The sequence below is a fragment of the Artibeus jamaicensis genome, unplaced genomic scaffold (genome assembly GCF_021234435.1).
Source record: "Artibeus jamaicensis isolate MK-2021 breed Jamaican fruit bat unplaced genomic scaffold, CSHL_Jam_final contig_944, whole genome shotgun sequence".
Classification (NCBI taxonomy): Eukaryota; Metazoa; Chordata; class Mammalia; order Chiroptera; family Phyllostomidae; genus Artibeus; species Artibeus jamaicensis.
In genome coordinates, this window is record NW_026522020.1 from 3,169,775 (window position 1) to 3,184,152 (window position 14,378).

Below are 14,378 nucleotides of genomic sequence, written 5' to 3' on the forward strand. Positions count from 1 at the left end.
GTTGCTCGCCCACAATGCGGGCCTCGGGGGCATGGTGTTGTGGGAGGTGGACCTGCGGGAAGTAATTGGAAAATGGGTTATAAAATAGACATTTTACAAATGAACATTAAAAATGAACTGGGGTATTGTGTTCGGTGGCGCCCTCAAAGATTTGGGTGGGGAGTGATCGGTTGACTGGGGTTGAACTTAGAAGGAGGGCGGCGGCCACCGCAGAGGAGTGAGGCTTGGAGCCACGCCCCTTTTCATCCTGAGGACTTCATTGCGTAGGACGCAGATTTTCGGTTCTTTCACTCGCCTGCTAGACCGCGTTTCTTTCTGCAGGACCAGCCGCCACGTTACAGGTGGGCCTGCTGGCGCCCAGAGGGGTAACAGGACTTACAGCTCCCTCACTTTCTCGCAGCCTGGGTGCGCGCACACCTGGCTGGGTTTTAGCTCCTTACCAGACCTTTGGGTCTGTGGCAGGTGCATGTATTTAATTTTCATTTCTTGATGCACATGTACCCAAAGAAATCATACAAGCCAATTGCAAGTGGCTGGTGTTTACAAGTGTAGAGTGTTGAAAAGATACACTGTGTCTTTTTATTGTCATTCTAGTACAGTTGTCCCAGGTGCACTTGTATCTGGGGGGGGGGGGGCATACAAAGCCGTGATTTGGGAACCAGAAGGGGCCTCACAGATGTGAAAAGGAGTTTCTGCCACCTTACAGAGGTGATGTAAATTGGGTCTGAAGTCCTCGGCTCAAGGCTGCCAAGCCAGAGACCACAGCAGAGCAGGAGAGAGAGGAGGGGGTAGAGGGTGCGCACCCTCCAGGGGACGCATCTGCGTGGGGGGGAGCAGGAGCCTGTCAGCAGGGGTGGGCGGAAGGGGGCGGGGCGGTGTTAGTTTCCTGGGGTCGCTGACTGAGGACTGAGGCGCGGGCGGCTGTCACAGTGGGGGTGGGGGGTGGGGGGTCTCCTGGCTCATTCCGTAGTTACCACAGCCTGGCTGGGAGGGGGTGTTAAGGTCTCTTACTTACGCAGAGCTGGCGGTTGGGGGACCGAGAGCGAGGTGTCTGCCGGCCCTCCTGCCGCGTCCCCCACGGGCAGTGTGTCCTGCCCACTCCTCCTGCAGACCCTTCCTTCCTTGGAGACAGTGCTGGAAGGGGTCAGCGTGGGAGATGACTTGACTTTAACGTTGGAAAGTTCTCTTTGGTTTTTATTACTGAACAAACCAACACCCAGCAAAATAAGTGCATTTTACCTGTCTCTTCCGTGCCCAGGAAGGGGTGTGGGAACAGATGCGTGTGCCTGTGTGTGTGTGCGTGTGTGTGCACGCTGGCCAGCTCACCGCCACCTCGCACAGAGGGGGGCCCTGGTGCCCCTTTTCTGGTGCAGGAATGGCTCAAACCTTGATGGCGGGCTGGACGGTCCCCCGTCAGGCCACTGGTGGAGGAGGCCGCACCTTGATGGCGGCCGCACCAGCCGGCCCTCCAGCCCCTGGCGTTCTGGGGTTTTGACGGCGCTCTGGGAGGCAGCTGTGCAAGGAGCTAAGAGTGAGCGCGGGCACCGGTGCACTCCTGTCTCAGAAAGGGGCTCAGGACCCCGGTGAGGGTTCGCTGGGGTGGACTCCGCCCCGAATCCCGAAGGTGGCCTCTTTGTGCAGAGGCCGAGGGGCCCAGAGCGGCGGTCGCGCTTCCCACCTGGCAGGCTGGTCCAGGGCAGTGCTGCCGGGAGACGAGCGTGGCCGTGGTGGGGGCCCCCAGGGAGCCCCCGCCCTATGTCCGATGTCGGAGGTGGCCACCTCCACGTGGCTGCCCCTCCCGCCTTGTCCTTGTCCAGCAGGGGTTCCTGGTGGCTTCCCACTAACCGCCCGGCCCTGTCACCTCCCATCCGCCCGCTGCACCGCTCTGTCGCTCCCCGCGGGGCCGTCATCAGTAGTTTCTGTCTAACCGTCTGTGGTAGTCGGCACCTTCCCTGTGCGCTGTGACTGCAAAGCACCATCCTGTGATGTTCTGTGTCCACACCAAGAACTGGGTTTCCCTTGAGGAGAATACAGGCTCCCGGCCCTCGCACTTGCCAGCGTGCCTCAGCCCAGGCACCCGGCAGGCACGGCAGAGCCGTTTCTTTTACAAACTGAACAAGAGAACGACCGGCTCCGGGCTGTGTCCACGCCCCGTGCGTCCAAGTGCACCCAGTGGGCGAGGCTGCCCGGAGGGACGCACAGGATAAGACCCCACCCTCCTCTGCCATGAGTCGTCCTGGCCTTGAGTGCGAGGCTGTGGATTCCACCCAGAAAGGGGCATGGGTCCTTTAAGACAAATACTGAAATCTGAGCTCAGGTCTTTCAAAACCCAGTGGTTGCTGGAGGCAGATCCGGCACCCGCTCCTGAAGGCTCAGAGCAGCCCCAGGGCGACAGCCCGGGGTGTATTTTTCCACAAGCGAAGCCCACGTCTGTCTGCGCTCTGCACACCCGTCTTTCTTGCATAACGAGATTCTTTGTGTGTGTGGCAGGTGGCAGATTCAAGAAAGAGATTGTGGTTGACGGACAGAGCTATCTGCTGCTGATTAGAGATGAAGGGGGCCCCCCAGAGGCACAGGTGAGTACTGCACACCAGCGGCTCCCTGCCGGTTCCCGGCTGTTTCCCACTGCAGGCGTTTGTGCTGGTTTTGGGACTCGGTCCAGTGCTCACAGGAGAAGGTGACAGGAAGGCCATGAAACTCCCGTCTCTGCGACACTGACTCTGTCCTGTGGTCTCCCCTCCCCCAAGCTCCTCCCCAGGCAGCCCCCTCCGAACCTGCGTTTCTTTCGACAGGTCCGTGAACGGCGGCCTCCCTGGAAATGCCCTTCTTGGGTGTGCTCACCATCCGGCTCAGGGCCGTTCACGTTCACGCAGGGCGTGCTGAGCACAGTGTGTGGGCCGAGTCAGGGGCGCCTGCCGGGCTCAGGGGCCAGCTGGGGGGTCCCCGGCACCCCCCAGGGGAGGGTGCTCGGAGCACCCCGTCCAGCGCCCTGTGGTGGCCGCCAGTGCTGGGGCGGGGTCTCCGCCGTGGCCTCTGGCCACGCAAAAGTGTCGGCTCGGTTCCCCCAGGACCAGTCCTTTATTTAAGTCACGCTTCTTTCCGAAACCTCCCTTGGCCTGGAGCTCACCCTGAAGATTTCTGCTTTGGGCAACGTCGGGGCGGAGCCTTTCAAACCCGCAGACGGCCTTTGTGCGTGGCGGGCAGAGTGCCCTTGAGTGTCCCTGGGGAGAAAGCCGCTTCAGGTCCCGTGTGCAAGTGCGGGCTGCGTTTTCCTGGTACCGCATCCTTGCAGGTGCTCCGCCCTCAGCCGGTGGCCTCGTGGGTGAAACCTGAACACTGTGGCTGTGGGTGTCGTCCTAGGCTAGTCTGAAGTTTCTGCTTGTTAATCTGCTCTGTGGTGGTTTGGTGGTTCCTGGGGGAGCTGGGGGGTGGGTGGGGTGTCTGTGGAGCCCACCGCCCGCTGCCGGGCAGTCAACTGCCCCTGGAGGAGGTTACCGTCCAGTTTCTGTGTCCTGTGCATGGAGGTTCAGACTGTGGCAGCTTCGGTCTTGGGAGATGAGGGCGGGTCCCAGGGACCCCCCCACAGCCCCTCCCATTCCGAAGGTGCCCTTCCCCCCATGAGAAGGGGCGGAGCAAGGGAGGGCCCCTGTCACTGGTCCTCAGTGTGTTGGACGGACAGCAGGTTGGACTGGGTCGGCTCAGGCCTGTCAGGGTTATTCGTTTCTGAGTCCTTGTTCTCATTTAATTTTGAGTTTATCATTTGAACTTGAGGTTTACTGAAGTTTTATCATGTCAGATGTTCTCCCGTAACTGAGTACATTCTTCATTTATATGTGGAAGTCGGAGCTTAACCCACCAGAAATTTCCCCAAACAGGCGAGATCCAGTCCCGTGGCCGCCAGAGCTGAGGTGGGCGCTGCAGGCTCTTCTCGGGAAAGCCAGCGGGTTGAAAACTCCTCTCCAGTGGGGAGGAGCTGGGCCTTGGGTGCCACTCTGGCCCCGTCTTGGTGGCGCGGGGCGCTGCCCAGGAGAGGGCCCCTTCCCCAGGCTCCGACTCTGCGCGCTGGCTGTGGGCACCGCCGGAGACGGCGTGTGGCCGACGGTGCGGGTACCTACGGGGAGGCGGGTTTGGTGCGGGTTCACCTGGGTGCAGGTAAATCAAGATGAAATGGCCCACGTCAGGCGGCTGTTGGGTTTTCCTCGGTCTCCCTGATTCTCGTTGAGTTTGTTCGTCACTCTGACGATGCGGAGTGACGTCCTCCTCGCGGGGCACTGCGAGAGTTTGTGGTGCCCGAGCTTTCCAAGGAAGGAGCTCCGGGGGTGGGGGGAGTAGGTCCTCGGTGGGCAGGGAGGGGGTTTTCCAAGGAGCCTGTGGGAGCCCAGAGGAGGACCGCCCCCCTCACGGGGCCCAGCAAGGCTCACAGGGGAGTTCAGTGTGAAACTGAAAGCACATCCCCAGGAGGGCTCTGGTGCCTTCCATCTGCAGGACTGCGGCTGGGACAGAGGGCGGACGTCCCCTCGGGTCAGAACGTCTCCATGGCGCTCTCTGGAGACGGGCGTCCTGGGTGCGATGGGGACGAGGGTCCCTTGGCCGGACTGGTGGGGGGCCGAGGCGGGAGGGGACTTCTGTCCACCACGTGTGTGCTCCCAGAGGCGACGCGATTCTCCCGCTCAATTCCTGAGCTCCCTCCCCCCTTCTCTCCCCAGTTTGCCATGTGGGTGGACGCTGTTATATTCGTCTTCAGCTTGGAAGACGAGATTAGTTTCCAGACAGTGTATCACTACTACAGCCGCATGGCCAACTACCGGAACACGAGCGACATCCCGCTGGTCCTGGTGGGCACCCAGGGTGAGTGGCATCTGCGGGCAGGTGGGGGGTGGGGTCCCGGCGGCAGCGGAGCCCTGTGCGCGTGTGGGCGCGTCTCTGCCCTCTGTGTGGGGGGGTTTGAAAGCCTTGTAAGACGACGCAGTTTCCCACCGGAGGCTCACTTTGGACGGTGAACGTGAAGCTGGCCCATTTCTCAAGTTTGCTTCCGTGGAGAAATGACTTCGCCGCCTCGACGTGACATGCACAGCCCCCCAGAGTGCTTTAGAAAAAAATGTGTTTTCTCCTCTTTTCTATGTTGGGTCACCTTAATTCTCTGTTATGTACAACGTATGAGCAATCTAAAAGGCGTGTGTTCACTTATCTTTGGGGCCCCTTTAAATTAGTGCTGATGGCTGGCATGTTGCAACTGTGGTTTTTTTTTTTTGCTCTATTGGTTACCATCTCGTGATCTTTATTGTAAATCTAGTCGGCACCTCAGACAACGGAGAACCCCATCATAGGAGCTCCTTGTTTTCCTCGTGCTCACTTAAAATCCTCTCACCAAAGCGCCTCCGGGGGAGGGGCCCTGCCTCGGTCACACTCGCTGACGCCCTGGCCTCCACCCCGTAAAAGTCAGGTTTTTAAAAATCAGAGGAAGGTTGCCTTTAAAACTGCATTGTGAGAAATACGGGTGAGTTAAAAAGTAGTCATGTCGAGGAGAGTTGGATGATTTCCTCAGTTCTTGGTTCATGACCTGTTTTTGTTAATTCCTTTAGAATTAGCCTGTGAAAAAGAAAACAAAAAGAAACAAGCACAAAACATATAAATAAAAATAGAATTAGCAGGTGTCGGCCCTTCCAGGCCTGACAAGACCCCCCGGCAGGAACCAGCTGTCTGGACCGGGTGGACTGTGAGCCTTTCCTCGGTGCGCTGGACGTGAGGGAAGGGTTAGAGTTGGGCCGGCAGGGGGAGAACGTCCCCCCCGCCGCCGCTGCTGCTTTTTTTAAGCATACGTTTAAACCGCCAGCGGTCCAGTCACTAAAACCTTCGGGAGATTTAACCTAAAACTGAGTAAAACAGAGGGTTTTTTTTCTGTATGTCTGGAGCGTCCTCTAGTGGCCAGGAGGAAACAGGACGTGCCTGTGAAAGGTCCCTGTTCTAGTGACAGAATTGACTTCAGTTGGTGACTTGGAAATTCTTAATCACGTTTTAGGGCGGGTAGCTCGTGTACAGCAGGTCCTGCTTAAAGCTTCCGAAAGATGAAGCAAGACCCTTCCAGTGCCTTCCTGCCGGGCTGCCCAGGGCATTTCCGAGCGAGGCTTCTGGCTGCGACCCCTGGGGCTCTGGCGGGTCGCATGGAGGGAGCCCTGTGGGGCTCCCCCGGCACCCACAGCACGAAGAGTCCGTGAGGCGGCCGCTCTGGTCCCTTTTATTTCGCCGCACGGGCAGCTGCACCGACGTCCTGCTTGGGTGCAGGAGAACCCATCTCCCCACTGCAGCCCTCTCTGACCTTCTGTGTCCTGGCCGAAGGAGGGCGTGGCCAGGCCTCCACCTAGTCCCGAGTGACTGAAGCCCTGGGGGTGCCCTGCGGTGGGCGATCCGGCCCCCCGTGGTTCCTCTCCTTGACCGGTGTCTACCAGGAGCGCAGGCGGAGGGGGTCTTTTCACTGTCCCCTCACATTCCTGAGGCTCTGTTCATGCTGGGCAGAGCCACCCTCCACGCAGGGTGTTCCCGGTGAGGGGCACCCTCCATCCCTCACCAGGGCTCTGGTTCCCGGAGTGCCACGGAAGCTCTGCCCACTCGAAGGTGACCGAGTGTGGGCTTCTGGAGGGTCCCCGCGTGGCTGCTCTTAATGGTTTGTACACCAGCTTCCCGAGAAGCCTGTGTGTCTGCCACACCTTTGCCCACGGGCTTGGAGGAACGCCAGGACGGTGGCCAGCTCAGCTCTCGGCAGTGTCCTGCATTTATCCCCGTTCTGCACCTCGATTCGTTTCTGCCCCCTCCCTGTGTGACTTGGACCCTCCCCGCCCCCATGAGAGGGCAGATTTTTGCCTGCTCTGTGTGCTGAGGTCTCTGCCTGGAACCAGAGCAGAGCCCTGTGGGGGCTCCCTGAGCCCGCGCCGAGTTCAGCAGGGTCCCCGTGCATCGAAGGTCAGCCGCAGGCCGTGACCCCGGGGCTTTCCCCTCTTTAAAGTCTTTTCCTGTGGGGCCACATTTCACACTTCCGCTTCCTTCCGGTGCTCCGGGCAGTCTTCCCCTCCCACTGCAGAAGCAGGGTCCTCTGGTTTCCCCAGACTCCTAGTAACGGTGCCTGGCCTAGTGTGCGAGGGGATTGTTTCAGGAGCAGACTGTGGTTTAAAACCCTGGGTTTGGTTTGAGCGCCTCGCAGCCTGCCTCTGGGGGAGGGTTTGGTTTGAGCGCAAGGGAGCTGCCCGCGCTCACCGCCTTGCCACCCCCACTTGTGTGTTCCAGACGCCATCAGCTCCACCAACCCACGGGTCATCGACGACGCCCGGGCGCGGAAGCTCTCCAGTGACCTGAAGCGCTGCACCTACTACGAGACCTGCGCCACCTACGGCCTGAACGTGGAGCGGGTCTTCCAGGACGGTAAATACCCCGCCGCCACGCAGTGCCGCCTTCCCGCCCGCGCAGCAGGTGCCTGGTCCGCACGGGTGGCGGGGTCGGCCCCCCCCAGGCAGCTCCCCATCCTGAGCTGCTCCGAGTGCTGCGGCCGGAACCGCAGCCAGACCCTCCTCCGGGCAGTCCCGCGGGAGAAGGCGTCACGCCGGGTGGCCATCCTGCGTCTCCGTCTCAGCCACTCTTTGTGCGCTTGCCGCACGTACACTGGCGCCCTTTCTTCTGCACGGCCGTTCCCCCCTCCTCGTTCAGGCCATCTCCTCAAAGGGTCCAGGTGTTTCACGTTCGTCTTTGCAGACAAGGAGCTGAAAGGAGGAGGAGCTGAGTTGGGACAAAACCCCCCAAACCACACCCTCGGACTCGGGCCTGGGAGGCGGCGTGGTCTGCAGGGGTGACCGAGAGCCTGCCCCTGGCACAGCCCCAGGACAGAGAGGACACTCTCTGTGGTGGTGGGGGGGCGGTCCCAGGCAGGGCGGCTGCTCACAATAATCCCTAGGCCGGAAGTCAGGTGGGAGGAGTGAGAGATGGTGGGGTGGAAGGTGGTCTCTAACCTGGAGGCATCTGGAAGGTCTGGGGTGAAGTGACCCTTCTGTGGTCAGAGATCTGGGAGGGACGTGTTCTGAGCATCCAGTCCCGTTTCTGATGGGACTCTTGGGAGATAAAGCCTAGGTCCCCTCCCCCTCTGGTGGCAGCCCCACCTTTCTGCTGCTGACCTCCCATTCCCTGCTGTGGTGCCACGGGCGCCGGGGGGCGGAGTAGACAGGCAGTGCGGGGCCGCCCTTCAGGGGCTGCCTGAGTTGCCCAGGGGTCACGGGTGCCATGCCGTGTACTGGCCCCTGTGAACAGGTGCCTGCGTTGGCACAGTGGTGACTTCCCCAACAGGGACGTGTTCCTGCCTTTGTTTTCACTGTGCAGATTGGCTTTCAGGTGGACTTGCTGCACTGGGCGTAGTCTTTTCCTACATGTCAGGGATCGTGGCCCTCACGTTTACAGGGCTTCCTCAGGCCCCGTCCAGGGACCGCTGGGTGGCTCCGCAAATGTCAGCGAGACCGCGGGGCACGGACAGGGAGGCCCTAGGCTTCTCCGGGGTTCTGACCAGTCACCGTTTGCCGTCCTAGAGCCCAGACCCTGGCCTGTGCACTGAGGGACCTAGTGCAGCTGCAGGGTGGGCGTGTGCTGTGCCACGACCACTTTGCAGCTTCTGCGCACGCCTGGACGAGTCTTGCAGAGTGAATCCATTTTGTGGGGGGGCAAGGTCAGGTAGCCCCGCGCCTGGACAGAGCGGCTGACGCGGGGGGGGGGGGGGGGGCGGAGCACTCGCTGCTGTGGTCGGGGTGTGGCCTCGGCCAGGGGAGACCAGGAGGGGGCATCTCTCCAGACGCCACTGTGGACAGCACCCAAGGGCCCGTGTCCCCGGGGGCCGCCTCAGGCGGCAGTTTGCTGCTCATTCCAGTCTTGTGGTTCCCACAGGCTTAGCAGGGCTCGCGTGCGCTTTTCCTCTGAGGTTCGAAGGAGCCCGTTCCCGAGCAGGGTTCAGGGCTCGGAGTCCTCAGAGGGCAGAGCGCCCCTGCTGCTGCAGCGCCTGTGCCGGTGGTGGCCTCGGCCCCCACGTGCCGCGAGGAGGATGAGTTTCAGAGTGAAGTGGCGGTTACTTTGTGTGCTTTATATGGTGATTATGTGGTGCGTGTGTGTACATACACACATATGTATGTATTTAAATTACAAATCACTTCGTTGTTAGTGGTCAGAGCAGTCGTTCCTGGAGTGGGCACCAGACTAGGCCTTGGACCATTAACAGGAAGTGTTCATTCCCATCCTCGAGGGGAAAAAAAACACTTGTACATTTAGAGCTCGGCATTGAGGCTCAGAAAAATCGCGTCACTTGACCAGAAGCACTCCGCCTGGACTGGACCCCCGTCTTGGGGCCCGGAGCCCAAAGCGGGCACTTCTCAGCAGAAGCCCCCGGACCCCCCCTCCCCGAAGCCCAGCTCCCCACCACTGCAGGGGTCGGTGTGGGAGGGGCTTTTTGGCTTTTCTTCCTGCCTGGCAGTTGCTTTCATTATTCCATTTTTATGCCTCTGCCTTCTAGAAAGAGCGTGAAGGAGGGGCATGTAGCTCATCGGTGGGGGAGGCGGACAGCCCTGCCACCCCCAGGCTGCGGGCCGAGTCTGCGGGCCACCCGGGCTGATGTCCCAAGAGACCCGAGACTTGATTCTCTGCTGCTTTAACTTCCGGCTTTGTGCCGAACCAGAAAGTACACGGTACAGTTAGTAGGGACCCAGGACGTTGGTCGTCTTGTTTCGTGCACGTGGTTGTCAAATGGCCGCTGGAGGTGATTCGAGAGGGCGGGTCTCCCGTAGCAGCAGCACCGGGCGGTGGGGAGGAGGCAGGTGGGTGGGTTCGTTCGTTTGTTCCCTCGCAGTTTGAGCACCAGCCTCCACAGTCCTTCTGGTTGGGGGTGGGGGCCCTGCCTCGGGGACGAGAAAGCCCAGGAGGGCGACGGGTGGGGCTGCGTCAAGGCCCCTCAGAGCCGCCTGTGCCTGGGACGGGGAAGACGGTGGGCGCAGCCCCTGGCCCGTGAGGGTCTGCTCAGGACTCCAGCTCCCCGCAGTCGGAGTTCGGACCCTGCATTCACGTCTCTCTTGGAGCACTGGTGCCTCACTCGCCCCATGGCGCCGTCTCTGTGGACTGTTTTGCTGCGAGTGGTGGGCGCCCAGCAGACATGGGCTGGTGCCGTGGCTTGACCCAGCGGCTTCGTGCACCCTACGGGTGGGCGAGTCAGCTTTCCCTTTGTTTTGACATTTTCTTGAATTAATGCAGTGGGCCCCCTATGTTTTGGGGGTATATTTCATCATTTTTAGACTGTGGCGTCTGACTTTCATGCAGCGTTTTAAGGGTCCTAGATGAGAAAGTGTTATCTTTATACAGAATGAGTACCACCAGGGGGCGCTACGATCGTTTTCAGTATCCCGATGGGTGATCCTTTGTGCTCCCTCGGTCTCGCTCCTGAAAGGAGCTGATGCAGATGCGGCTGAATCGTGAACGGTTTAATTTTTACGTGCAGGGCTGCTCCGCCGTGCACCCAGCGCCGGTTGGGTTGTGTGCAGAACTGAGCGCTGTGCTGTGCGTATTCTAGAACTGCAGCCACTTGGTAAATCCCAGCTCAGAGCGCCCTGCACTCGGCTCCTGGCCGCTCCCTGCCGCAGCGCCGCCTGGTGCCCGCTGGAGCTCCTGTTCCCGGGAAGGCAGGAAAACCCACGTGCAGAATTCGGCTCTGACAGTAATTGTCAGACCAGGTCAGGATCCGTGTGAGACCCAGCTCTAGAGAAATTACAGATTCCTGTCTGACCCCTCACTCTCCCCGAGACTGCTGGTTTTGTCATGTGTTTGTCAGGTAGACTGGATGCTTAGCATTCTCACCTGGGAGTCCGGGCGGAAGCTGGGCGGCAGTGCCCGAAGAGGGTCTGACCGTGGCTAGTGCTGCGCGTGCTGTCCCGGTGGGGGGCGTCTCTCGGACGGAGCCCCCACCCGCCCTAGGATGGTCCACATCAGCCTTCCGGCACCTCCGCCGAGCCCTTCACACCGTGTGGCAGCTGACATCCTGGAGAGCGCTCCTGGGAAAGCCACCCCCTCCCCGCACCTGGACCGCACACTGGGGCCCTCCCCGTGCCGGGGCCCAAGCCGGGAGAGGGCACGTGACTTGCCCCAGGTCACGAGGTGCGTCGGGAGCCTCGGTTTGCTCTCCATCCTCTGCTTCCTCAGACTGAAGTCCCGACGCACAGAGTCCTGTGTCCTCGAAAGCAGTGGCAGCGGCCCTGGGTCCTAATCACAGGAGCGCCCAGGACAGGCCGGCCATGCAGATGAGCCCGGTGTGTGCAGGGGATTCTCGAATTAGCACATCCTTGGGTGGAAGCAGCAGTCCCCTGGGGGCTCCTCCCCCACCCCCCCCAGTGCTGCATCCTCTGTGCCCTGTGTTTGCTGACACCCCGTCTTTGTCTGCGCCTGTCGGGGGCCTGCCACTGGGCCAGGACTGTTCGGTCCCGGGGTCAGCTTCACGTTTGTGGTCGGGGTGGCCTGTCTCGTTGCAAGTTTTTCTGGGCTTGGTCTCCCTCCCTCCCTCCCTCCCTCCCTCCCTCCCTCCCTCCCTCCCTCCCTCCCTTCCTTCTCCCCCCCTTCTCCCCCCCTTCTCCCCCCCTTCTTCCCCCCTTCTCCCTACTCCTCCCTTCCCTTCTTTCTTTCTTGAGGTTAGATTGGAGCCAATTTATTTTTCTATTTTATACATGCATAGTTTTCTCCCAAGAGTGCTTTCGAAAATAAGATTTTTCACATTTAAAAGCAAACCGTGTCCACATGTACTTTCAGCATTCACTGTGCGCTGAGTCCAGTGTGATAGTGACCAGCTTTGACGTTGTGGCCTGAGGGTCGATGATGGGAGATGGGGCGTCTCCGTGAGGCCCAGCTCCCAGCCGCGGCCGCCTGCCCACCAGCCAGCCCATCACGCCTCGGTGCCTGGCCAGCACGTCCTTCTCGCCCTCTGTGCCCACTGTCGTGCCCACGCCCACCACCACTGCCCGGTCTGCACCCAAGTCTTCCCGGGACAGATAGGCAGTGAAGGGGTCAGCTGCTTGAGTGACCCTTCATTAGGGGGTTTGGTATTTAGTGCCACCGTGGGGCTGCGCAGGTGGGGGGAGGACAGAACCACCCGTCGGTGTCCGCTGCGTTCCCTAGGGGTGTCCTGTGCGGCGCCTGGGGCCCTGGCTCCGTGGCTGCCCTGCTGTCCTCGAGGGCCTCGGTGCCCTTGGTGTCGCCGCCTGGTGGCTACTAATGGGGTCTGACCCACTGGGACGAGAATCCGCAGGCCGCCTCTAAAGAGCCGCCTCTGGCACCCAGCTCACCGTGTCGCTCTGTTGAGAGACGCCGTCCAGTGTGCGCAGCGGGTGGGCATTCGAGCCGCGGCTGCCCGCTGTGTCTGGTGGGGGGGCGGCTCCTGTCCGGGTGGGAACGTGCATCGCTGGCTTCCAGTGGCTGTTTTTACGAAGCACGACAGCGCCAGTTCCCTGTTAACCTGCCGGGAAACTCGCCATAGTTGTGCCTGCGACGGAGATTCCTCACAACTTGAGACACTGAGTTAGTCCTGGCTGGCGCAGCTCAGTGGATTGAGCATTGGGCTATGAACCGAAGGGTCGCTGGTTCGATTCCCAGTCAGAGCACATGTGTGGGTTGCAGGGCAGGTCCCCAGTGGGGGGCATGGGAGGGGCAACCACATGTTGATGTTTCTTTCCTTCTCTTTCCACCTCCCTTCCCGTCTAAAAATACAATAAAATCTTTAAAAAAAAAAAAAGATTTCTTTGTTTAAAGAAAAATTACCAGAGTTAAAATATAAATTTTTGGTGTGATAAACCATGTTTTGAGAGGTTTAAAGAAAAAGGAAAACAAAAAGGAAAGAAAAGCACAAAACTATAGAGTTACTCTTTTTAGGAAGAAAAATTTGTTGGAGTCCGAGAACCCACACCATTGGGAGGCCTCAAACACGCGTGGTACAGACGCATGGCACCTGGCACTCCCATGAGCACCCAGACCCCCTGCACACCCACTCGGCACCTCGGGCCTGTGTTCCGAGAGCGGACGGTGGGACGGGCGACGGCCACGGCGAACTTGTCAGGACCGATCTCGGAGCTCGGTTGTGGGGAGTCGATTCGTCACGAGTGAGAGGTGGGCTTGTTGCTCCTTTTGGGTCCTTTGTCTGGAAGTTGCCCCGTGAGAGTCTTGTCTTTCGACCTTTTCAGTGGACCAAGAGCTGGACTTTTAAGGAGGAATTGTCTCCATAGAACATCGGTTGATTTGCCTGCAGCCACCTATCGGAAGGGAACTTTTCTTGGTGGAGGGATTGTCTGAGTTACCAGGCGGCCCGTCGTCCACAGCCGCAACTGCGGTGTCAGCAGTGTGGAGTCGTGAGAGCCGTTTCCGCCTAGTTTATGACCCTGGGAGAAGGAACCGTCCCCCCGACAGGCCTTTGATTCTTTCAAAAGGGAAATGGGAGGAGGCCGTCCTAGCATCTGGATAAAGACTGATGTTCTTGCAGACAGCGAGCGACCAGAAACAATCTGCTGCCGCGGACCACCTTGGACTGCCGGGCTGATGGAGGCTTCTCGCCCCAGTCGGGTCCTCGCGCTGTGCTTCTGCAGCGGGAAACGGGGTGCGCCCCTGCGCTCGCGGACGCGCACAGAAACGCCGGCTCAGCCCTCACGCCGCCGTCGGCGCACTGTCAGCGGTGCCCTCTGTGTTGATCTTCCCGGGAAGACTCCTAGCTGGCGCCTAAAATTAATTTTGCCGATGACACAGAAAACGGTTCTCTCCGTACCTCCCTGCGCGGCGGCGCCGCGGCTGTGTTTTGCCCCAGGGCTCCTCCTAACGACTCGAGCCAGCTGGAATTAGCTCCGTGCGTCATTAGTGCATACAAATGGCTTTTGTTTTGTTCATAATCTGTTCGTGATGCCACGGCATTCTGCACTTGCTAATGTTTTTAAAATGATTAAACGACCATGTACTTTCTGACCTATTTAACCCTCCCCAGAGTTTTTGGTCAAAACAGGATGAGAACAGGCCTTCACTGGACGGCAAGACTGACGTCTGGGTGACATTTCCCCCGGGTGGGGTGTGGACACAGTCAGGCGCCGGCTTTGCAGGTTGAGGAGGTGTTGGCCCTGACCGCAGCTGAGCCCCAGAGGTTCAGTCCCTGGCAGATAACCGTCCTCCAGGAGGCTGGCACTTTGGTTGTGAAGGGCTTTGCCCTGAGAGGAGGGGTGGCTTTGCCGCAGGGACTCGGTCCTTGTGCCTGGAGCCCAGGGGATGAGCGGTGGGAGGCCCCGAGGCCCGGGCTCTGGAATCGGGGGTCGGTCTGTGTGCTTATTAGCACAGGGCTGTTGGGAATTTTG

The 14,378-nt window shown here is 59.9% G+C and overlaps 1 protein-coding gene across 9 annotated transcripts in view; it reads left to right on the plus strand.

The window, feature by feature from the left end:
* Nucleotides 1-14,378, plus strand: part of AGAP1 (ArfGAP with GTPase domain, ankyrin repeat and PH domain 1) — a 390,584-nt gene that overhangs the window by 145,196 nt on the left and 231,010 nt on the right. For 5 of the 9 annotated variants that reach the window (XM_053655304.1, XM_037161449.2, XM_037161448.2 and 2 more), the window contains 3 exons: nucleotides 2,491-2,576; nucleotides 4,707-4,848; nucleotides 7,279-7,413. In XM_053655304.1, coding sequence (XP_053511279.1) covers nucleotides 2,491-2,576; nucleotides 4,707-4,848; nucleotides 7,279-7,413 — 363 coding nt within the window. Of the gene's footprint in view, nucleotides 1-2,490; nucleotides 2,577-4,706; nucleotides 4,849-7,278; nucleotides 7,462-14,378 lie in introns of all 9 variants that reach the window. The other 4 variants (XM_053655305.1, XM_053655300.1, XM_053655303.1 and 1 more) reach the window with 1 other exon arrangement.